We start from the raw sequence: 26,181 nt of genomic DNA, 5'->3' as shown, positions 1-26,181 counted from the left end.
ACTCTGCATTTTGTTACCAGGACACAATGAAACTATGAATTCAATTTAGAGTCTTACCTTACTCTCACTGACCTCAGAAATCCATTCTTTTACTAGATTGTTCAGTTTACCAAGAACAACCAGCCTATAATAAAAAATAACATGCTTCAGATGAAAACAAACAAAAAACCCCCACCAAAAACAAACAGTATTTTAAAAAGTAATTAAACATATAGGCAGTACCTTTATGTTGGTGCTAGAGTAAAAGCATATTATACACGTGCTAATGCTATCACATCTGTTGACACAAGGCACATCTCTTTGGCATTCTTAGGTTCCTAAGAGTTCCAAAGAGACGATAAATGTGATGATAGTATTTTGGTTTTTGAGCTATTTTTTCAAAATTCAAAAAGCCTAGTTAAAAAAAAATCAAAATTACCTTCAATAAGGCTGCAGAGGCCAACTGAACTGTCAACTTTCTTGGCCTTACTATGGAATAGAATCAATTCAGTGTGGTAATAGTAGAAGTCAGCACTCTCATTGACAGTTACAAGTTTTTGGATAATAAAAACAGGCAAATTATTTACTGGCTAATTTTTTATAAAATTTAACTTAATAAAAGCAATTTGATATTAAAACAAACTTGCAACCGATGGCATATCCAAATCCAGATTAAAAAAAAGTTCAGGCATCTCAAAGATAACACATGAGAAACTGAATTCCTGATCTCTCCAAACTTGCTTCTCCCTCAGCCTTTCTCAGGTAATGGAATCCTATCCTTCCAGATGCTGAGACCAAAAATCTTGGCATCATCCTTGATGCCCCTCCCACCCCCCATTCCAGTTATTAAACAAGACATCCAGAAGATGTACCTTTAAAAGACATCCAGAATTCTACTATCTCTTATCACCTCCACTGCCATCCCCCTAGTTCCAGTCACCATTTCTTCCTTGTGTTATTAGAACAGTCTCCTAACTAGTTTCCTTGCTTCTGACTTTGACCCCTCTACAGACTACCTCAGTAAAGCAGCCAGAATGACTGTGTTAAACATGAATCAATCATATCAATCTGCTACTCAAAACCCTAACAGCTTCCCATCTCAGAGTAAAAGCCAAAACCTATTTTATAATGGCTTTCAAGGTGCTAAATGACCTTTCGCTCCAAGCTCCTTCCCACCTCATTTTTTTTAAGCCCACATTCCCCTTCTTGTTCACTCTGTGTCATATACCTAGGTTACCTGGCTATCTATTATTTTTAAAATATACCAGGTACGGTCCTATCTCAAGCCTCTGCCTAGACTGCTCTTCCATCAAATGCACATAGCTCTTTCCTCACTTTCAAAATTTCCCTCAAATGTCAATGATGACTTCCTTGACAACCTCACTCACGGCTTCATTTTTCTCAGCCGGCAATTGTCATATGTAACACTGTGTTTATTTTACTTACTTGGCTAATTGTTAGTTTCCTCCTCTAAGCTCTTGGACGGCCAAGTTTTCTCTTCATTTTGTCATTTTTATATCCCTACACAGGGACATCACTGGTACATGAATATATGTTTATAGAAGTAATGATTAAAGAATGTACTGTAAAATACTTTGCATTTTTAAACGACATACCTATGGTTCAATTCTTCCTCATCTTCAAACACTCCAAATGGTTTCATGGCATCAATTAATTTCTGTGTGTAAATATGATCAATCTCTTTAGGACATGCCAAGCTAATTGGAGAGGTGATTCCATAATGCTTTTGTTGACGCTGGCTGTCCAGCACGGTGTTTCTGTTCAAGAGAAATGAAACAGCAGAAAAAATTTAAAGTTTCACTTACTGATACATTAAATCTTTCAATCCACTCATTAATTTAGCTACCTTAACAGTTTACACAGTACTACTGGGTTGGTTCCCCACCCCCCCCTTTTAAGGAAAAAAGGATATTTTGTGCTTATGGAGATGAAGGACTATTCATTCTGCTTCAAGCTTTCATGGTTAGGATGTCTTTTCAAGTCAAAAGCAGCCTGTGTTGGCATCAGGACAACTGTGCCAACACCACTCAGCTCAAATGCAAAGAGCCTGAATGGGAGCTGGGCCAGGGCCACCTTGACTATACCCTGCAGACTTAAGTCAAGTACCACCTTTGAAAAGCAGTCAGCCACTTCAAAGAAAGCTCTAAGTAAAAAACAATGACCCCCAACCCCAGGAAAAAAGCAAAATTATTTCATTAGAAGGTCCTTATGAAATACTCTAGCTTTTAAAAAGAAATCACTAGGTGTGTCCCTGAGAAACCTATTAACATCCGTTGCTTCCATCAGATTTTATAGTCCTAACATTCTGTGACTCTAGTTAATTGTTCTCTTCACTGTCTAAATGAAGTCTATGATACCAACTATGATCTTGAGTCCCACTTTCTTATCTCTGTGCTGAAAATGCTGGCTATCAAGGTCCCTACTAGCACTAAAATTCCAAATCCATGGTTCTGAACCTCTCTCATCTGGACAGGAAAACAAAAGCAAGTGACATAATCCCTGGAGAAGTAAACACACTGGAGAAATTCTAGGATAAGTGCACAAGGAGACATGTACAAAAATGTTCACTACCACACTGTGACATTAAAAAAAAAAAAAAAAAAACTTAGAAAAAAACCTAAAATAATCACTAACAGGAAATGGACTAAATCAGAATGTATCCCTACAAAGGAACACAATACAGTATTAGTGTGAATTAATTAGAGCTGAAAAACACTATCATGGACAAATCTCAAAGACATATGTTGCACTAAAGAAGCTGTTGAATGACAAGTGGGGTACTAGTCATATAAAGTTTAAAAACAAGTAAAACAATGCTGATTATGGACATATACGTATGCAGTAATAGCATTAAAAAAAATATGCCGCATAAGCATCAAATTCAGAACTGTGGGGAACTCCAGGGAGGGAGGTGAATGGGCCTAGAGGAGGAGGTAACAGAATTCCTTCAGATGTATTATGTTCGGTTTCTTTTAACTAAAGATATGTGTGTAAACACACACACACACACGGAACGTTATGCTTTGGGAGATGGATGATGGCTACGTAAATGATGCTGTTATGTTATTCTTGGCATTTTTCTGTATGTTTAAATTATTTCCTAATAAACCAAAACGTAAGAAGTTACAACAAAATCTTGCCAAGCACCGACACTGTTCCTGACTTATCAAAGTATGACCAGGAGGTATAGACTGGCAGATGTACTGTGGATAGGTGGGGAAATGAGGGAAGGGTGAAGAAAACCATAGCTTGACTAAAAAGAGAAACCCATGGGCTGGGATAGGAGTGAATGCACTCCAGAAGACCTGAAGACAGCCGGTCAGGAAGGGAGGAGGGGGAAGTAGGGGGATGGTATTTGCGCCAATGCAGACAGGAGCAGAGACCGGCTCAGACAGCGCTGGGGGCAGGAGAGTGACCGACAATTTTTCCCCACAGACACACGGGCCTTTCTCCCGCCGCAACCTAGTCTGGGGGCGTCCTCGGAGATAGGGCAGCCAGGGAACCGATGGTGACTCCGAGAGTCCCCGAGTCTGGCCAGGTGAGCCGCCGGGTGTAGGGGAGGTGCCCTTGCCGACCGGTCGGGGGGAAGGAGACTACACGAGAGCTCTGGACAGGACGCGAGAGGCAGGGAACGGAAACGGGGTCCGGGCTGGCCACCCCAGCCCACCCAGTTCTGCCTCACCCCTAACCGCCGCCCCCCACCACTTACGCAGACATCTCTTTCATCGCTTCCTGCGTCTCCCTCACCGGCGAGTTGTCTTTCGCTCTGGAGTCCTGTTTTTGCTCTTCCCTTCTCCTCCTGTCCACTTTCCTCCGCTTGCTTGTATCTCGCTTGCACGCTCACTCTCTCACTTACTACAGCCGAGGCATCCAACCGAGTAGTGAAAACACCACAAAACCGGCTCTATTTATGACAATACAGCGCGGCCGACGCCAATATGGCGCCGCTTCCCAGCCTGCCCCTCGGCCGCTGCGGCCCCGCCCCTGGGGGCCTGGGCCCGCCCTCGACCCCGCCCCCTCTCGCTTTAGGTCTCGGTAGGCTCAGTGGCCCCGCCCACAGAGGCGCAGGTTTGGGCTGCAAACGCCGGTCTGGAGGAGTGCTTCGTTCCCTCCATTGTCCGTGAGACTGTCTCTCCAGGCTAACTGCTTGGAAGGTAACTTGGAACATGTATTCCTTGTTTTCTTGTGAAAGCCTATGTCATATATTTAAAGAAACTACACAACCTTGCCTAGCAAATATTACTTTAACTCTTCCGTTATACAACACCGTTATTTTAATCAGTTATATGTAATTTAATCAATCTATTCCTTGAGGCGATTATGTCGTGAGGGCACACCTAGGAACGTGTGACTTTATAATTACCTGGGAGTGCAGCGAGCTTGTAAATTGGAGACTTAACTGTTCACCTCTAAGTACCTCCCCCTGATTTATGACCTTCTAGCAATCAGGTCGGAGAAGACAATGGCCACCCACTCCAGTACTCTTGCCTGGAAAATCCCATGGACGGAGGAGCCTGGTAGGCTGCAGTTTATGGGGTCGAGAAGAGTCTGACACGACTGAACAACTTCACTTTCACTTTTCACTTTCATGCGTTGGAGAAGGAAATGGCAACCCACTCCAGTGGTCTTGCCTGGAGAATCCCAGGGAAGGAGGAGCCTGGTGGGCTGCCGTCTATGAGCTCGCACAGAGTCGGACACGACTGAAGCGGCTTAGCAGCAGCGGCAACAACAATCAGGTAGGGCTTCCCTGGTGGCTCAGATGGTAAAGAATCCTTCTGCAACGAGGGAGACCTGGGTTCAGTCTTTGGGTTGGGAAGATCCTGTGGAGGAGGACATGGCAACCTGCTCCAGTATTCTTGCCTGGAGAATCCCATGAACAGAGGAGTCTGGTAGGCTGCAGTGCGTGAGGTCAGGAAGAGAGACGACTGAGCGGCTAAAACACACAGGATAAAACACTGAGGGATAAAAACACGGCTGAATCAAAATCACATGAGTTCAGATAGTGGAGATCATGTTTCAAGTGAATGAGGATGAAAATGGGAAAATGATGACAAATTTTAAAAAGTTAATTTAAAACACTAAATAAGAATGTTAAGAAGCTGCTTTTTCTTGGAATGTAACAATAGATAGAGAAGATAGACTCATTTATTCAAAAATATTTATTGGAAACCTAATCTGTGCCACCCCAAGACAGATGGGTCATGGTGGAGAGTTCTGACAAAACGTGGTCCACTGGAGAAGGGAATAGCAAAACACTTCACTATTCTTGCCTTGAACAGTATGAAAAGGCAAAAAGCTATGACTCTGAAAAATGAACTCCCCAGATTGGTAGGTGCCTAATATGCTAATGGAGATCAGTGGAGAAATAACTCTGCAAAGAGTGAAGAGACATAGCCAAAACAAAAACATTACTCAGTTGTGGATGTGACTGGTGATGGAAGCAAAGTCCAATGCTGTAAAGAGCAATATTGCATAGGAAGCTGGAATGTTAGGGCCATGAATCAAGGCAAATTGGAAGTGGTCAGACAGGGGATGGCAAGAGTAAACATCAACATTTTAGGAATCAGTGAACTAAAATGGACTGGAATGGGTGAACTTAACTCACATGACCATTATATCTACTACTGTGGGCAAGAATCCCTTAGAAGAAATGGAGTAGCCCTCATAGTCGACAAAAGAGTCCAAAATGCACTAATTGGATGCAATCTCAAAAACAACAGAATGATCTCTGTTCGTTTCCAAGGCAAACCATTCAATATCACAGTAATTCAAGTCTATCCCCCAACCAGTAATGCTGGAGAAGCTGAAGTTGAACAGTTCTATGAAGACCCATAAGACTTTCTAAAACTAACACCCAAAAAAGATGTCCTTTTCATTATAGGGGACTGGAATGCAAAAGTGGGAGTCAAGAAATACCTGGAGTAACAGGCAAATTTGACCTTGGAGTACAAAATGAAGCAGGGCAAAGGCTAATAGAGTTTTGCCAAGAGAACACACTGGTCATAACAAACACCCTCTTCCAACAACACAAGAGAAGACTCTACACATGGATATCACCAGATGGTCAACACCAAAATCAGATTGATTATATTCTTTGCAGCCAAAGATGGAAAAGCTCTATACAATCAGCAAGAACAAGTCCAGGCGCTGACTGTGGCTCAGATAATGAACTCCTTATTGCCAAATTCAGACTTAAATTGAAGAAAGTAGGGAAAACCACTAGACCATTCGGGTATGACCTAAATCAAATCCCTTACAATTATACAGTGAAAGTGACAAATAGATTCAAGGGATCTGATAGACAGAGTGCCTGAAGAACTATGGACAGAGCTTTGTGACATTGTATAGGAGGCAGTGATCAAGACCATCCCCAAGAAAAAGAAATGCAAAAGGCAAAACGGTTCTCTGAGGAGGCCTTACAAATAGCTGAGAAGAGAAGCAAAAGTCAAAGGAGAAAAGGAAAGATATACCCATTTGAATGCAGAGTTCTGAAGAATAGCAAGGAAAGAGAAGAAAGCCTTCCTCAGTGATCGATGCAAAGAAATGAAGGAAAACAATAGAATGGGAAAGACTAGAGGTCTCTTCAAGAAAATTAGAGATACCAAGGGAACATTTCATGCAAAGATGGGCACAAAAAAGGCGAGAAATGGTATGGACCTAACAGAAGCAGAAGATATTAAGAAGAGGTGACAAGAATACACAGAAGAACTATACAAAAAAGATCTTCATGACCCAGATAACCACGATGGTGTGATCACTCACCTAAAGCTAGACATCCTGGGATGCAAAGTCAAGTGGGCCTTAGGAAGCATCACTACGAACAAAGCTAGTGGAGGTGATGGAATTCCAGTTGAGCTATTTCAAATCCTAAAAGATGATGCTATGAAAGTGCTTCACTCAGTATGCCAGCAAATTTGGAAAATTCAGCAGTGGACACAGGACTGGAAAAGGTCAGTTCTCATTCCAATCCCAAAGAAAGGCAATGCCAAAGAATGTTCAAACTACTGTACAATACACTCATCTCACACACTAGTAAAGTAATGCTCAAAATTCTCCAAGCCAGGCCTCAGCTGTGAACCTCCAGATGTTCAAGCTGGATTTAGAAAAGGCAGAGAAACCAGAGATCAAATTGCCAACATTTGCTGGATCATCGAAAAAGCAAGAGAGTTCCAGAAAAACATCTACATCTGGTTTATTGACTACGCCAAAACCTTTGACATGTGAAAGTGAAGTCGCTCAGCTGAGTCCGACTCTTTGCAACCGCATGGACTGTAGCCTACCAGGCTCCTCCGTCCATGGGATTTTCCAGGCAAGAATACTGGAGTGGGTTGCCAATCACCACAAACTGTGGAAAATTCTTCAAGAGATGGGAATAGCAGACCACCTGACTTGCCTCCTGAAAAAAATGTATGCAGGTCAAGAGGCAACAGTTAGAACTGGATATGGAACAACAGACTGGTTCCATATCGGGAAAAGAGTACATCAAGGCTGTATTTTGTCACCCTGCTTATTTAACTTATATGCAGAGTACATCATGAGAAATGCTGGACTGACAGAGTGGTCATCGCCCCTTTTTCTTTGAGACTGGGTTCTCACATGTCTGAGAAGGTGAATAGGTAGATACTTAGACATGAGCAGGTATCAATAGGGGCCAAAGAATTGGCCCTAAAAATAAAGAGAGGACCCAAGGACAAAAGAGCAGATGAAACCAAGGAGGGTCTTGGAATGCAGGAGCAGATAAACCAGACTCTTACTGTCCTTCTCTCCCCCATGTTGTAACTATTAACAGACTTCAGGTCTTCCTGAGCAGTATAACCTGTCTCCCCTCCTGCCCCACAGGGACAAGCTGTTTGCTTTACTCTTCCCTCCACCCAGTATATGTGCCTCATCCAACCAGCAAATGACCCGTAAGACCCCTATCCCACTCCTTGTACCCTGAGGATAACAGTGAACTAAGGACCCCTATTTGAGGTTGGTTCTCCCTTGAGCTGGCCCACTTGTCTAACAGCATCTCCCTCTCTAATCAACTTTATTTCCCTCTTAAAGAAAAAGGAAATGCTGGACTGAATGAAGCACAAGCTGGAATCAAGACTGCTGGGGGAAATATCAATAATCTCAGATATGCAGATGACACCACACTTATGGCAGAAAGTGAAGAAGAACTAAAGAGCCTCTTGATGAAAGTGAAAGAGGAGAGTGAAAATGCTGGCTTAAAGCTCAACATTCAGAAAACTAAGATCATGGCATCTGGTCCCATCACTTCATGGCAAATAGAGGGAAACAGTGGAAACAGTGACAGACTTTATTTTTGGGGGCTCCCAAATCACTGCAGATGGTGACTGCCGCCATGAGATTAAAAGACATGAGATTAAAAGTAAGTACTCCTTGGAAGAAAAGTTATGGCCAACCCACACAGCATATTAAAAAGCAGAGACATTACTTTGCCAACAAAGGTCTGTCTAGTCAAAGCTATTGTTTTTCCAGTAGTGACATGTGGATGTGAGTGTTGGACTATAAAGAAAGCTGAACACTGAAGAATCAATGCTTTTGAACTGTGGTATTGGAGAAGACTCTTGAGAGTCCCTTGGACAGCAAGAAGACCCAACCAGTCCATCCTAAAGGAAATCAGTCCTGAATATTCATTGGAAAGACTGATGCTGAAACTCCAATACTTTGGCCACCTAATGTGAAGAACTGACTCATTTGAAAAGACCCTGCTGCTGGTAAAGATTGAAGGTGGGATGAGAAGGGGACAACAGAGGATGAGATGGTTGGATGGCATCACTGACTCAATGGGCATGAGTATGAGCAGGCTCTGGGAGTTGGTGATGAACAGGGAAGCCTGGCGTGCTGCAGTCCATGGGATCGCAGAGTTGGACAGAGCTGATTGACTGAACTGAACTGACTCTGTGCCAAACTCTGTGTCAGACTCCAGTGATTTAATCATGCATAAAACCAGCTGTATTCTTTAGTTATATGAATTTCAGAGTTTAGTGAGGAAATAATCAAATATAAGTGATATTCTTGTGTTATAGAACTAAATAGTCAACTATGTGTCAGGCACAGGAACTATTTCATTCCTCTCTGGAGAGTTCACAGTCTCCTGAAGGAGAAGACACTTACACAAGATCATTCAAATGTGGTATGGTCTGTGATAAGATGGGGTCAGGGGATTTAGGGAGGCCTACAGCAGGCTGCCTAAACTTGAGGGCAGGAATGCTCAAAAGTGACTTCTTGGAATAGAGTATGTGCTTAATTAAATGAGCAAGATTTGGGAGTAGGCATTGGGTGCAGGTGGGAGAGAGAAGGCAAAACCTATCTGAAGCAACATACAGTAATAACAAGCATTGGTTTCAGTGTGAGGGAAACCCAAATTTGAATTCTAGTTTTGCTACTTACTAGTTTTGTGACTGGAGAGAAATTAACCTTAAAAAGTCCTTTCCTCATCTGTAAAATGAAGTTAATAGGATTGTAAGAGAATTAAATGAGAAGAGCATGTATAGCCAGTATGAATCTCTGTCCAAAAGTTCAGATATGCAAGAAATGTCACTTTATCTTCTAAGACAGAATTTTTTACCTTGAGCCCCTCATTCCTCTGAGCTGGCAGGTAAAATCAGTCTTGGGCATCCTGAGTCTCTCTCTTCCCATTTCTTGAGACTTAAGGATTCAGGGAGTTACGGCAGATTGTATACATCTAACCCTGGATTGTGGTAAATACACCTTCCTGTCCTTTTGGCACCTGTGCCTCAAGGGTTTCTCCTGCCTCCAGTTCTCGTCTCAGGCCCGTCTAACGGGCCGGTGGTCTCATCCCAGAAGCACCACAGAGCTCATTCTTCCTACCTCTTCCTACATCTTCCCAACAGTTTAGGGAATCCTGCCAGGCTGGGATACAGAAAATCTCCTTTCCTCAAGTTTTCTAACCAAGATATTTGTTGCTGGCTGCATAGAGTTCTCTTCAAGGCTCAGCTTTGTTTCAAATACAACAGCCAGAAAAGAGTTGCAGGCAGATTCTGTCATCTTCACAGGGGAGAGTCCTTAGCTCAGAGCCAGGTACACAGGAGTCAATAAATTTAACTCTTATTCACATCGATTACCAAAACTCTTATCTCTTAATTTTCCTCTTTGTTTATGTATTTTATTTTCAAGTACTTATTTTCCTTCTTTCCTTTTTTTTTCTCTTATAGAATGCTTTGTTTGCTCTTATCTGCTGCAGTACTTTGGAAGAAAGGAAAACTCTGCTTTTAATTCTACTAGTTCAATGAAATCCTACAGTGTTTCAAAGATAGCTTTATTTATTTATTTATTTTTAGCTGTTACAAGTACAGCTGCTGTGTATAATTGTGTGATAAGTTTTGTCTGGACACTTTTTCAAAGCTGTTTTCTAAGTGCTAGATGTGTAGTGTTCAGGTCACAGGTGAGCCTTGTTTAGCTGTGGAAAAATCCAGCTAAGTTTCTCTGGCATGTGGGATCTTCCTGGGTAAGGGATTGAACTTGAGTGTCTTGCATTGTCAGGCAGATTCTTTACCACTGAGCCACCAGAGAAGCCCCTCAAAGATAGCTTTAAACCTTTATGTAATTATCAAAGTCAATATCAGAACAATACTTCAGTTTTAGTTGTTTTTCTTCCCATTTTCCTGTCTTTGTCAATCTACCTTGGATTGAATGCCAGTTCCCAACCCTCTTTTCAATAAGGACACTTTCTTTCAAGAAAGGATATGTTTTCCTTTCATCAGGGGTCTACCCTATATCTCTATTTTTTAAACTAAAAATTTCCAATTACAAATGTAACCCGTGTTTGTAAAAAAAAAAAAAAAAAAAAGAGAGAGAGAAAGAGAGTGAAAATCTGTCTCTCTCTCCCATTCCTAACTCAAGTTTTATTCCCCAGGGACCATTTTTAACAGCTGGGTATCTGTCCTTCCAGAATGTTTGCAATGTACCCCAAACTGCATATAAGCATATACCAGAGGTTTGTTTTTATTGTTTAAGTTTGAAAAAAGGGGGATTGTACCGCATGTGCTGTTCTGCTCAACAATTTTTTTAACCTAAAAAATCGTGAACATCTATGTTACTAATGTTATAGACTGAATTGTGTCCCCAAAATTTTATATGTTGAAGTTCTAGTTTCCAGCACCTAAGATGTGACTATGTTGGGAGATAGGGTGTTTTTACTTGTTTGTTTTTTTTATTTTTGGTTGTGCAGAGTCTTTGTTGTTGTGCATGGCTTTTCTCTAGTTGCAGCGAGTGGGGGCTTCTCTTCCTTGTGGTGCATGGGCTTCTCATTGCGATGGCTTTTCTGGCTGTGGGGCACAGCCTCTAGTTGCATGGGCTTCAGAAGTTGCAGCATATGGACTCAGTAGTTGCAGCTCACAGGTCCTAAAGAGCAGGCTCAGTAGGTGTGGCACATGGATTTAGTCAGCCCGTAGCATGTGGAATCTTCCTAGATCAGGGATTGAACCCTTGTTTCCTGCATTGGCAGGCAAATTCTTATCCACCATACCACCAGGAAAGTCCAGGAAATAGAGTTTAAAGACAAAGTTAAGTTTAAATAAGGTTGTTAGTGTGGTCCCTACTCCAATATGACTGATGTCCTTATAAGAAGAGAAAATTTGGACACAGATCATACAGAGGAAAGACCACATGAAGGCACAGGAAAAGATAGCCATTTACAAGCCAAGGGAAGAGGCCTTGTTGACAAGTTGTCTCAGGTTTCCAGCCTCCAGAACTGCAAGAAAATAAATCTCTATTCTTTAAGCCTCCCACCTAATCTGTTACTTTTTTAAGGAAGCCCTAGTAAACCAATATAGTAAATATGCACCTACTTTGTTCTTTTTAACAGTAATATGGCTTTCTTTGTCATAAATAATATGTAATGTTTGTCAGAATATATTTAACCACTTCACTGTTGTTGCAAATTTGTTTATATTATAAATAATGCTTGTAATAAATATCCTTATACCTATACCCTCTATATTTGTATCACTAGTCATTAGTAAATTCTTAAAGATGGGATTACCATGTCAATAGGTATGTATATTTAAAAGTAAAATTCCTAACAAACACATGAAAAGATGCTCAACATCACTCATTATCAGAGAAATGCAAATCAAAACCACAATGAGGTACCATTACACGCCAGTCAGGATGGCTGCTATCCAAAAGTCTACAAGCAATAAATGCTGGAGAGGGTGTGGAGAAAAGGGAACCCTCTTACACTGTTGGTGGGAATGCAAACTAGTACAGCCATTATGGAGAACAGTGTGGAGGTTTCTTAAAAAACTGGAAATAGAACTGCCATATGACCCAGCAATCCCACTTCTGGGCATACACACTGAGGAAACCAGATCTGAAAGAGACACGTGCACCCCAATGTTCATTGCAGCACTGTTTATAATAGCCAGGACATGGAAGCAACCTAGATGCCCATCAGCAGACGAATGGATAAGGAAGCTGTGGTACATATACACAATGGAATATTACTCAGCTGTTAAAAAGAATTCATTTGAATCAGTTCTAATGAGATGGATGAAACTGGAGCCCATTATACAGAGTGAAGTAAGCCAGAAAGATAAAGAACATTACAGCATACTAACACATATATATGGAATTTAGAAAGATGGTAATGATAACCCTATATGCAAAACAGAAAAAGAGACGCAGCTGTACAGAACAGACTTTTGGACCCTGTGGGAGAAGGCGAGGGTGGGATGTTTCGAGAGAACAGCATGTATATTATCTATAGTGAAACAGATCACCAGCCCAGGTGGGACGCATGAGACAAGTGCTCGGGCCTGGTGCACTGGGAAGACCCAGAGGAATCGGGTGGAGAGGGAGGTGGGAGGGGGGATCGGGATGGGGAATACATGTAACTCCATGGCTGATTCATGTCAATGTTCGACAAAACCCACTGCAATGTTGTGAAGTAATTAGCCTCCAACTAATAAAAATAAATGAAAAAAAAAAAAAGTAAAATTCATCAGGTAAAGACAAATATGATATCACTTATATGTGGAATCTAAAAAAAATTATACAAATGAACTTGTTTACAAAACAGAAATAGACTCACAGACATAGAAAACACACTTATGGTTACCAAAGGGGAAAGGGGGAAGAGATACATTAGGAGTTTGGGATTAGCAGATACAAATTACTATATATAAAATAGATAGCAAAAAATGACCTATTGTATAGCACAGGAAACTATACTCAATATCTTGTAATAACCTATAAAGGAAAAAAGTCTAGAAAAATAATCAAATCTATACATATATGTATAACTGAATCACTTTGTTGTACACCTGAAACGAATACAACATTGTGAAACATCTATACTTCAGTAACAAATAAATAAAATTTATGTGTTCCAAAGTGTCCCCTAAGAATGTTATACCAATTTACACTCTAACCAATAATGTGTATGCTACTGGTGCTGCTAAGTTGCTTCAGTCATGTCTGACTCTGTGCGACCCCATAGACGGCAGCCCACCAGGCTCCTCCATCCCTGGGATTCTCCAGGCAAGAACACTGGAGTGGGTTGCTATTTCCTTCTCCAATGCATGAAAGTGAAAAGTGAAAGTGAAGTTGTTCAGTCATATCTGACTCTTTGTGACCCCATGGACTGCAGCCTACTAGGCTCTTCCATCCATGGGATTTTCCAGGCAAGAGTATTGGAGTGGATTGCCGTTGCCTTCTCCAAATAATGTGTATGGGATGGTCTATTTTGTTAAACTCTCACAAATGCTAGATATTAAAAATACTTTTTATCCTTATTAAGAAAATTATAAATGTGCAGAAAAGTAGAGGAATAAGTAACAAATACCATAAACTTATCACTTAGATTTAATAATTATTTTAACATTTGTCATGTTTTACTTTTTTAAATAGTTTTTTAAAGTAAATATAGGCTCCTAAATATTTTACTCCTAATATTTTTTCTTCCAGTTTTGTTGAAATACAATTGATAAATAGCACTGTAAGTTTAAGGTGTGCAGCATGATTTGATTTACATATATTATGAAGTGATTATTAGAAAAAGTTTATTGACCATCTATCATCTCATATATAAACAAATTTAAAAAATAGAAAAAAAATTTTCTTTTGGTGAGAACTCAGGATTTACTTTCTTAACAAGTTTCATATATAACATGTAGCAGTGTTCATTATATTTATTATGTTGTACATTACTTCTCTAGTACTTAGTTATCTTGTAACTGGAAGTTTGTACCTTCGACTGCCTTCCTCCAATTCCCTCCCCACCCCCCACTCCTAACTGTTTTTATATGCATATCTAAATAAGAATTCTTCCCTACAGAACCACAGTTAATATCCACACACCTAAGTTTCCCCCACTTGGCCCCAAAATGTCTTTGCAGCAACTTTGTTCATATTAGAATCCAATCAGGAACTCTGATTGCATTTGGTTGTTGGGTTTCTGAAGTGTACTTTAATCTAGAACAGACACTCCTTTTCCTGTCCTTCTTTATCTTTCTCATATCCCCCAACTTAAAAAAAAAAACAATGAAACATTCATTTGACTGTGTCAGGCATGTGGGATCTTAGTTCCCTGAGACATGTGGGATCTTAGTTCCCTATCCAGGGATTGAACCCACTTCCCCTGCATTAGCACATGAATTCTTAACCACTAGATCACTAGGAAGTCTTCCCTCCAGCTTTTTATTTTTCTATGACACCCACTTGGAAAGACCAGGTCAGTTGTTCCCTAGAATGTCCTAATTTCTAGATTTTTTAAAATTATCATTTAACAATAACCGTGATAATTTTCTGTTATTGCAAGTTGAATCTAAAGGCTTAGTTAAATTCAGGTTAAACACTGTATCACATAATGATGTAACTAGGAGTCACATAATGAAGTTCTGGAAGTTATTCCATTGGAATAATGGAAGTCATTCCATTGTTGGTGATGTTGAGATTGATCACAGGGTGTTTTTAGTGACTATCACCTTGGAACCAGCTAATGATCTATGAGGTGATAATTTTGCCACCAGGTGACTATCCAACATTTTACCTGGTGATTTTAGCATCTGTTGATAATTCTTGGCTTAATTGTGTCCTTAGGAATTGTAAATTGTGATTTTCCAATTCTGTCTACTTTTATAACTGACATTTTTCTTGAAAGAAGTGCTTTTCCTCATCAACTAGGAATATTAGGTACACTGAGATGTAATTACTATTGCAAAGGAAAAATATTCCTGTCCCTTTCAGAGAAAGAACTTGGTGTAACTGTTACTTGCAAAATTTATTTGCTTTGCTTGCTTGCTTGTTTTATTTCTCTTGCTTTATTTTTCCTGAGTATCACATGAACTCAAGGTTTCTTGCATAGTCAATGTTTTTCAGTTAATTACAGTCATTGTTCTTTTGATACTAAAATTGTCCCAACTTTGGCCTGTAGTTTCCTCTGTCAAGCTGGTTTTTCTGTTAGTATTAAAAAAGTGTTCTTTTAAGTTAATATAATAGGTTGGATAGTGGTATTTCTTTTTATTAAATTAAAAAAATTGAAGTATAATTGATTTACAGTGTTGTGCCAATTTCTGCTGTATAGCAAAGTGACTTGGTTATATACATATATGCATTCTCTTTTTATATTTTTTTCCATTATGGTTTATATATGGTTAATATAATTTTCTGTGCTATACACTAGGACATTGTTGTTTATCCATGGAAAGTGGCATTTCTTTATGGTTTTAACTTGCATCTCTCTGATCAGTGGTGAAGGTGATCATCTTTCATATTTTACCAGCCATTTGTATTTCTTTGGGGCTTGTTTATTCATATTTTTCGTCTCTATTTTTCTTGGTATACGTGTATTTACACCAGTTACCAAGCCTCATCCCTACAAATGAAATGTTTTCAGTACTTATTGCCAGTCTCTTCCAACTGCAACTTCCTTATGTTTGAATTTTTTCTTTTGATCATCTCTTGCTCTAGAATGTGTCTTGAAATAGCTTATTCATAGAGTGGCTACATTTCATTAATTCTGGCATATTTGAAAAATGCCCTTCTGTTAAATAACAACATGTCCTTGGAAGCTTGGTGAATGTTGCTTTATTGTTACCTGAAGAGTCTTGGATACTTGTAAGATTCTCATTTTTTTTCTTTTTTAAGATTCTCATTTTTAAATCTTAAAATTCTCCCCAAATAGTCTTTTGTATGAAAATCTAAAACTCAACATTCAAAAAACTAGTAACATCCAGTCACATCACTTCATGGCAAATAGATGGGAGAAAAGTGGCAGATTTTATTTTCTTGGACTCCACTGTAACTGTGGACAGTGACTGCAGCCATGAAATTAAAAAGATGCTTGCTCCTTGGAAGAAAAGCTATGACCAACCTAGACAGCATATTAAAAAGTAGAGACATCACTTTGCTGACAGAAGTCCATATAGTCAAAGCTATGGATTTTCCAGCAGTCATGTATGGGTGTGAGAATTGGACTATCAAGAAGGCTGAGACCCCCAAGAACTGATGCTTTTGAACTACAGTGCTAGAGAAGACCCTTGAGAGTCCCCTTGTCAAGGAGATCAAACCAGTCAATCCTAAAGGAAATCAACCCTGATTATTCATTGGAAGGACTGATGCTGAAGCTCAAACTCCAAAAGTCTGGCCACCTGATGTGAAGAGCTGACTCACTGGAAAAGACCCTGATATTGGGAAAGATTTAAGGCAGGAGGAGATGATGGTGACAGAGGATAAGATGGTTGAATGGTATCACTGACTCAATGGACATGAGTTTGAGCAAATTCTGGGAGATAGTGAGGGAAAGCCTGGTGTGCTGCAGTCCATGGAGTTGCAAAGCATTGGACACAACTTAGTGACTGAACAACAACAAGACAGGCTTTTCCTTAAACAAGTTGAGCACAAAATAAACATTCAAAAATTTTCTGAATCATTTTTAAAGATTACATAAAATTTACTTTTACTTTGAAATTTGTTATTGCTTCTGTTTATCTGTCAGGTTTTTTTCAGTTCATTCAGGTAAATACGATTTCACCTTGAGAGAGTTTTAAGTGTTAGTACAAGTATTTCAGGAAAAAAACTTTAAAAATTAATATTTTAGCTTTTTAAGATATACTGGGCTGTTTACTCATCTGTGGGATTCCCTGGTGGCTCAGATGGTAAAAGAGTATGCCTGTAATGCAGGAGACTTGGGTTCGATCCCTGGGTCAGAAAGATCCTCTGGGGAAGGAAATGGCAGCCCACTCCAATATTCTTGCCTGGAAAATCCCATGGATGGAGGAACCTGGCAGGCTACAGTCCATGGGGTCATAAAGAGTCAGACATGACTGAGCAACTTCACTTCACTTCACTTCACTTTACTTGTCTGTAGGACAAGTCAGGACTATATCTGCATTGTTCATCAGCTTATCCTCAGAACTTAGCACAGGTGTTCAATAAATATTTGTTGAATTAATTTACTTCAAAGTATTATTTAGCATATCTTCCTTTATCTTATTATGTCTTCATCTTTTTGCCCCAATTGATAGACTATCTCCATTTGCCTTCTTTTTTTTCAAACTTAAAAGATTTTATTTTGTATTAGGGTATAGCTGGTTAGTGCTTCCCTGGTGGCTCAGATGGTCAAGAATCTGCTTGGGGTTGCAAAGAGTTATACATGACTGAGCAGAATGCCTGCAATGCAGGAGACCCAGTTTGATCCCTGGATCGGGAAGATCCCCTGGAGAAGGGAATGGCTACCCAGTCCGTATTCTTGCCTGGAGAATTTCATAGGTAGAAGACCTGGCAGGCTACAGTCCATGGGGGTGCAAAGAGTCAGACACGACTGAAAGACTGACGTTTTCACTGTTCACTGAGCTACTGACCTTTTCCCTGTTCACTGAGTGACCGACACTAACTGACACTTAGCCGATTAACAATGTTGTGGTTGTTTCAGGTGAACATTGCAGAGGCTCAGGCATAAATACACACGTATCCACTCTCCCTCAAATCCCCTTCCCGTCCAGGCTGGCACATAACATTGAGTAGAGTTCCATGTGCTATACAATAGGTCTTTGTTGGTTATTCATTTTCAAAATCACCTTCTTTCTATAACTTAATATTCTGATGTGTCCGAATATAATACAGGTATGCCGCTGAAACCTGCTCTGAGAGTCTTTAGTAACTCTAAACATTTCCTTTACTTAGCAGATTGTTGTAGCTCAGTATTGTTCACATTGGCCATTAGCAGGTTATGACTAGCACTTCTTAAAAAATGAATAGATGAGTATGGTGCCTCAAGTAGGAGCATCCTAAAATGTCTGTGAAAGCTAGCCCTGATGCCTTGTGTGTCATGCCAGGAGGGATAAGAGTCTCCCCTTCTGCCAGCAGGATGGGCTGTGCCCAAACTTAGCTTCCCAGGGTAACTTTCTACCCCTAACAAAAGGGGTTGCAACTTCCTAAGGACCCCTGAAATCCCCAGGTATTGGGCAGCTGGCACCTAAACACAGACACACTGGCTCCAGTCTCTGCTTCCACATTTGGACAAGGCTGATTTCTCACAATTTTACTCCAAGAAAGTATCATCTCAGGGTACATGTCCCTCTACTGGAATGCAACAGCACACAGCCACAGCATCTCTCTCTCTAGGATAATGGGAAGACCTGAGGCCATGCCATCTTCTCTTCCTGACCCTCAGTGTATGTTTCCCCATTAAAGAGTGGTCCTTAACTCAAGGTGAATGACCATGTGGAATTCACCTCAAGGCCTGTAGCATGATAGGTGAAAGATGCACAGACTCCCTCCCTACCTTGAACAACAAAAATAAAATATATGGTGAAATTTGTTATCCATGCATTCATGTCCAGTCTTGCTCAATTAATTTTGAAAAAATAGGTGTTGGATGCTGTTGGAAATTGATATGGGTTCTGATTGCATGTGCCTCTTACTTACATTGGAGTAAGAAATGACAACCCACTCCAGGATTCTTCCCTGGAAAATTCCATGGGCAGAAAAGCCTGGCAGGCTAGAGTCCATTGGTTGCAGAGTTGAACACACTCCTCAATTTGTATGTTAAAACTTTAATCCCCATTGTAATGCTATCTGAAAATGGAACCTTTAGGAGGCAACTAGATCTTGTGGGTAGAGCCCTCATGATGGGATTAGTACCCTTAGAAGAAACAGGAAAAAGCTTGCTTCTCTTTTTGCTCCTGCTTTATGAGTATACAATGAGAAGATTGACATCTGCAAACTAGTAAGAGGGCTCTCACTGTTGTAGGAAAGGGGATCCCTTCTAGGGCTTGAGAGTGGGCTAACACTCAGAAATGAATTGTCAGAGGAGACACATGTGCTGACAAAGAGACTTTACTGGGGAAAGGACACCCCCCCCCCCACCCCTGGGGAAGGGTGGGGCAGAAAGCAGGAGGGTAAGGGAACCCAGGGGTCTCTGGGTCCTGGTGCACACAAGATTTTGTTTGAGCCCTCCTAGCATCTCTAGTGTCTCCTAGTGATGACTTCCCTGGTGGCTCAGACGGTAAAGTGCCTGCCTACAATGTGGGAGACCAGGGTTCAATCCCTGGGTCGGGAAGATCTCCTGGAGAAGGAAATGGCAACCCACTCCAGTATTCTTGCCTGGAAAATCCCATGGATGGAGAAGCCTGGTAGGCTACAGTCCATGGGGTCTCAAAGAGTTGAACATGACTGAGCGACTTCACTTAGCACTTAACTTAGCATCTCTGGCAAGTGTGGGGTTTAATTCTAAACATGATTCTGTCCCTTCTACTGTCTTGCTGGGGCTTCTCCTTTGCCCTTGGACAAACATTCTCCTGTCGATGGTTGTTTAGCAGTGAGTTGCAGTTTTGGAGTTCTTATAGGAGAAGATGAGCACATGTCCTTCTACTCCACCATCTTAGAGCTTTGCTATGTTATGTAAGGAGAGTCATGTATGGATGTGAGAGTTGGACCATAAAGAAAGCTGAGCACTGAAGAATTGATGATTTTGAACTGTGGTATTGGAGAAGACTCTTGAGAGTGCCTTGGACTGCAAGGAGATCCAACCAGTCCATCCTAAAGGAAATCAGTCCTGAATATTCATTGGAAAGACTGATGCTGAAGCTGAAACTCCAATACTTTGGCCACCTGATGCAAAGAACTGACTCATTGGAAAAGACCTTGATGCTGGGAAAGATTGAAGGCAGGAGGAGAAGGGGATGACAGAGGATGAGATGGTTGGATGGCATCACCGACTCAACGCACATGAGTTTGAGCAGGCTCGGGGAGATGGTGAAGGACAGGGAAGCCTGGCGTGCTACAGTCCATGGGGTTGCAAAGAGTTGGACATGACTGACTGAACCGAACTGAACTGAAGGGAACCCAGGAGGGCTACTCTGCCAGGTGGCTTGCAGATTTTACGGTAATAGGATTAGTTTCTGAGTTGTCATTGACTAATCATTCTGATTCAGAGTCCTTCCTGGTGGCACACGCATCAGTCAGCCAAGATGGATATCAGCAAGTAGGATTCTGGCATGTTGGTAGGACATATGGGCTAGTGTCTCCTTTTGACCTTTCTGGAATTCTGGTTGGTGATGGCGTGTTAGTTCCATGTTCCTTACCAGGACCTCCTGTCATAAAATAACTCTTGTAAATGGGACTGGTCAGGGTGGGCGGTTTCAGTGTTTCTCCTAACGTCACCAGACACCAAATCTGCTGGCACCCTGATCTTGTACTTCTCAGCTTTCAGGACTATGATAAAAATTTCTCTGGTTTAAGACAGCAAGTCTATGGTATCTTGTTATAACAGCCTGAATCAAGCAGATCCCAAACAAAATTTTAATAGTAGGACATCAGATCCAGATGAAATAAAAAGGAAAAAAAAGCTGGCAACAATGACATTTCAGAACTGTAGTAATATTTTATTATTGAATTGTGTGGGAGGAGAGAGTGGAATGGGCGAGGCAGTCACAGTGAAGCTACGTTTCTATCCACATATGTAGTGTCTCTGGGAAAAGGACCCTACTTTTCAAGTTTTTATGCTTGCCGAACTAGTTTGTGTCTCAGTGGGACCTTAGCCTATTACCACAGAGGCCATGTTGAAGGAGGGGCACCCATGTATTACAGTTCCTAACAGGCCTCTCAACTGGCTTTTCTTCAGTTCTCTGTGACAGAGCGGTCTCTACTGCCCCATGTTAGGGGTGTCAGAGGGCACCGTCCAGCATCTTTTGCTTACATCCTAATTTGTTGTCTCAAAGAAGAAGGATTGCATCTGCGCACTGGTTTTATTTTGCTACCCAGTTCATTTTGCACTGAATTTTAGTGCAAGCCCTGTGTTTTTACTGTGAAATTTCTATTGTTGATGCAGATATTTTGTTTGTACAATTTATTGCATTAAAAAGAAAGAATCTGGTGCATAGAAGGGGCAAGGCAGGTGCCTATTCATTTTTCTTTATCTAGAATAATATATAAAGTCCTGGACAGGCTTTAGGCAATTCAAGAACCCATTGGTTTGATGTTTGCCCTGAGAGCAACTCCGTTTCCAAGTACCTGAATTTCCTGGTTTCTGTTTGTGGGGTGAGGCCCCCTGCATCTTCAAGTATTTTCTTGCATTAAAACCCTGCGAGCCTCATTGGAAGAGCCTTGGCTCTGTGTGCTTAGATGCATCAAACCAAGGATGGTAGCAATCAACAGCTTTCCTGGAAGGTGTCTTAACCATCTGAAGTTAGGGATCTCAGCAACCCACCCCAACTGTTTCTTCTCTCTATACTCTCGGAAGGGCAGAAGAAGTCTTTACATCAATTTAAAAACTTTTTCCCAGAGCTGGAGGGATTAACATATAAACTCAGTGGACAGGGCAGGTAGGTTCCCCGCTTCCCTCCAAATTGAAGCCAAGATTAATTACGGTATTCACCTGTTCCTGAAACAGGCCCGGTAATGGATCCCAGCTGTGTGCTCCCCCAAGCAGCATTCATCCTGCAGTTCTCCATGGACGCACTAGCTTTGATCAGCTCGTTCCCTCTCAGCAGGCCAACACGGTAGCCACAGGACGCAAGTGCTTAGTTTACAATCATGTTAATTTTGCTTTTTGTTTGTCTTTAGCAGTTGGAGATTAATGAGTAAAAGGGTGTTTCAATTTTCAACCAGCCTTCTTCTAATCACTTGGCTGCATTGTTGCTGGCAGTTTTATTACTTTGATTTCCTGAATCATTCAGATATACAGTTTCCTTGTCCAATATGGGTTATGGTGCAGGAAAAGACAGTCCTACCAGGAATTGCTGCTGCCACTCTGGATTCCACAAAAGGTGAGGGGGAAAAAGAACCTTTGTAATGACTTTTCATAGGATTTTCTTGCTGAATGAATCCCTGGCATTTTTAACAGACCCAAGAATTTTAAAAAGGATGTTGCTATGCCTATTTTTCATAGATAGTGAATCAAATTAGTCTTTATCTGTTGGGATGGTGAAAATTCTGAATTGGGAGTAAATTCTTTAGGAGATTGGGAGTTCCCTGATGATTTAGGGGTTAGGATTCCAGGCTTTCACTGCTGTGGCCACGGTTCAATCCTTGGTTGGGGAACTGAGAGCCTGAAAGTCACGTGACAAGACAAAGGAAAAAAAAAAAGGAAAAGTAGTTGCTATTATAATTCTAAATTCTGTCTTCTGAACTGAGGAAAACAAACTCCATTCCACTGCAGGTTTTCTTCAATGTGCTTCTGGGTGGGTGTAAAAACAAGCAAGGCCTGGAAGATGCTCTTTTAAAAGAGGCTTCATATCAAAGAAATCGTCCTCCAGCCTGATACATTGTAATGGAGATTTGTAAGCACAGTGCCACTGAGTATGCATTGTTCTTGACAGTAAGGAAAATGGATAGATTTACTTTAATATAGAGATAGTGCCCATCTTTGCATGAAAAGTTCCCTTGGTATCTCTGATGTTTTTGAAGAGATCTCTAGTCTTTCTCATTCTATTGTTTCCCTCTATTTCTTTGCACTGATGACCGAGGAAGGCCTTCTTATCTCTGCTTGCTATGCTGTGGAACTCTGCATTCAAGTGGGTATATCTTTCCTTTTCTCCTTTGACTTTTGCTTCTCTTCTTTTCATAGATATTTGTAAGGCCTCCTCAGACAACCATTTTGCCTTTTTGCATTTCTTTTTCTTGGGGATGGTCTTGATCACTGCCTCCTGTACAATGTCAGGAACCTCGGTCCATAGTTCTCCAGGCACTCACTTCCACTGTATAATCATAAGGGATTTGATTTAGATTATACCTGAATGGTCTAGTAGTTTTCCCTACTTTCTTCAATTTAAGTCTGAATTTGGCAATAAGGAGTTCATGATCTGAGCCACAGTCAGCTCCTGGTCTTGTTTTTGCTGATTGTATAGAGCTTCTCCATCTTTGGCTGCAAAGAATATAATCAATCTGATTTTGGTGTTGACAATCTGGTGATGTCCATGTGTAGAGTCTTCCCTTGTGTTGTTGGAAGAGGGTGTTTGCTATGACCAGTGCGCTCTCCTGGCAAAACTCTGTTACCCTTTGACCTGCTTCATTCTGTACTCTAAGGTCAAATTTGCCTGCTATTCCAGGTATTTCTTGACTTCCTACTTTTGCGTCCCAGGCCCCTATAAAAAAAAGACATCTTTTTTGGGTGTTAGTTCTAGAAGGTCATGTAGATCTTCACAGAACTGTTCAGCTTCAGCTTCTTCAGCATTACTGGTCAGGGCATAGACTTGGATTACTGTGATATTGAATGGTTTGCCTTGGAAACGAACAGAGATCATTCTGTTGTTTTTGAGATTGCATCCAAGTACTGTATTTTGGACTCTTTTGGTGGCTATGATGGCTTCTCCATTTCTTCTAAGGGATTCTTGCCCACAGTAGTAGATATAATGGTCATGTGAGTTAAATTCACCCATTCCAGTCCGTTTTAGTTAGCTGATTCCTAAAATGTCAATGTTCACTCTTGCCATCTCCTGTTTGACCACTTCCAATAAAGGACAGAAATGGTATGGACCTAACGGAAGCAGAAGATATTAAGAGGAGGTGGCAAGAATACACAGAACTGTACAAAAAAGATCTTCATGACCCAGATGATCATGATGGTGTGATCACTCACACTCAGCTAGAGCCAGACGTCCTGGAATGTGAAGTCAAGTGGACCTTAGGAAGCATCACTATGAACAGAGCTAGTGGAGGTGATGGAATTCCAGTTGAGCTATTTCAAATCCTGAAAGATGATGCTGTGAAAGTGCTTCTCTCAATATGCCAGCAAATTTGGAAAATTCAGCAGTGGCCACAGGACTGGAAAAGGTCAGTTCTCATTCCAATCTCAAAGAAAGGCAATGCCAAAGAATGTTCAAACTACTGTACAATACACTCATCTCACACACTAGCAAAGTAATGTTCAAACTTCTCCAAGCCAGGCTTCAACAGTATGTGAACCATGAACTTCCAGATGTTCAAGCTGGATTTAGAAAAGGCAGAGCAACCAGAGATCAAATTGCCAACAGCCATTGGCTCATCAGTAAAGCAAGAGAGTTCCAGAAAAACATCTACATCTGGTTTATTGACTATGCCAAAGCCTTTGATTGTGTGGATCACAATAAACTGCAAAATTCTTCAAGAGATGGGAATACCAGACCTCCTGACCTGCCTCATGGGAAATCTGTATGCAGGTCAAGAAACAACAGTTAGAACTGGACATGAAGCACAGACTGGTTTCAAATCAGGAAAGGAGTATGTCAAGGCTGTATATTGTCACCCTGCTTATTTAACTTATATGCAGAATACATCATGAGAAATGCTCGACTGGATGAAGAACAAGTTGGAATCAAGATTGCCAGGGGAAATATAAATAACCTCAGATATGCAAATGACACCATACTTATGGCAGAAAGTGAAGAAGAATTAAAGAGCCTCTTGATGAAAGTGAAAGAGGAGAGTGAAAAAGTTGGCTTAAAACTCAACATTGAGAAAACTAATATCATGGCATCAGGTCCCATCACTTCATGGCAAATAGATGTGGAAACAGTGGAAACATGACAGACTTTATTTTTGGGGGCTCCAAAATCAGTGCAGATGGTGATTGCAGCCATGAAATTAAAAGACGCTTGCTCCTTGGAAGAAAGGTTATGACCAATCTAGACAGCATGTTAAAAAGCAGAGACATTACTTTGTCAACAAAGGTCTGTCTAGTCAAGGCTATGGTTTTTCCAGTAGTCATGTATGGATGAGAGTTGGAGTATAAAAAAATTGATGCTTTTGAACTGTGGTGTTGAAAAAGACTCTTGAGAGTCCCTTGGACTGCAAGGAGATCCAACCAGTCCATCCTACAGGAAATCAGTCCTGAATATTCATTGGAAGAACTGATGTTGAAGCTGAAACTCCAATACTTTGACTACCTGATGTGAAGACCTGACTCATTGGAAAAGACCCTGATGCTGAGAAAGATTGAAGGTGGAAAGAGAAGGGGACAACCATGAGATGGTTGGTTGGCATCACCGACTCAATGGACATGAATTCGAGTATACTCCGGGAGTTGGTGATGGACAGGGAGGCCTGGCATGCTGCAGTCCATGGTGTCACAAAGAGTTGGACATGACTAAGCTATTGAACTGAGTGATAGTGCAAAACTGATCATGATACTTCTTGGCCTACCATCCTTTAGAGTCCCCTTTGTACTCTGGATCATGTCTGACAAGTTTACAGACACATCTGTCTGTCATGCATTCCCTCTTCCTATAACATTGGCTACCAGCTCCTAACAGAGTCCTGGTTGGGAGGAGGCCCTCACTGAGGAAATGGATGCCTGGGGCAGTGAGGAAAAATTTCACCTTGGGACATTGTAACGAAGATGCATTCAGGGTCTGCCCTGTTGTTCCAAGGGCATAATGGCATTTCTTAAGACCTCTAGCCTAGGTGATGTGTGCTACCCATTTTGTCAGCCCACTGGGGCTCTTCCTCCCCCTCCAAAACTCTGGGGAGGGCATTTGAGAGATGGGCCTTAGGAGCCAGACTGTGGGACTCCACCATGCTGCTGTGCATGGAGGACGGTGGAGTGAAGATGGTCACTGTGCTACTGGGGGCAGAGATAAGAAAGGAGGTGTGGTCCTGATGGAGACAGGCTGAAGTGGATGGAAAGGCAGGGATGCTAAGCTGGCTGTGGACTTATGGGGAGCTGCTCTGTCAGGTTATGTTTTCTAAAGACGGCCTCACTGATGTACATCGCCTGTTTTCCTTACAATG

General features: G+C 41.2%; 1 protein-coding gene across 2 annotated transcripts in view; it reads right to left on the bottom strand.

Moving 5' to 3' along the window:
• PAPOLG (poly(A) polymerase gamma) overlaps positions 1-3,956 on the bottom strand; it is a 32,119-nt gene extending 28,163 nt beyond the window's left edge. Inside the window, exons 1-3 of one of the 2 annotated variants that reach the window (XM_043468633.1) lie at positions 3,710-3,956; positions 1,596-1,757; positions 58-124 (exon numbers count right to left, since the gene is read on the bottom strand). In XM_043468633.1, the coding sequence (XP_043324568.1) occupies positions 58-124; positions 1,596-1,757; positions 3,710-3,726 (246 nt within the window). In that variant the 5' untranslated portion in view covers positions 3,727-3,956. The remainder of the gene's footprint in view (positions 1-57; positions 125-1,595; positions 1,758-3,709) is intronic. The other variant, XM_043468634.1, reaches the window with a different exon arrangement.
• Between the last annotated feature and the right edge of the window lie 22,225 nt (positions 3,957-26,181).

Source organism: Cervus canadensis, chromosome 5 (assembly GCF_019320065.1).
Source record: "Cervus canadensis isolate Bull #8, Minnesota chromosome 5, ASM1932006v1, whole genome shotgun sequence".
Taxonomy (NCBI): Eukaryota; Metazoa; Chordata; class Mammalia; order Artiodactyla; family Cervidae; genus Cervus; species Cervus canadensis.
Note: the sequence above shows the minus strand (reverse complement) of the source record. Positions and strands in the feature narration are given on the sequence as shown.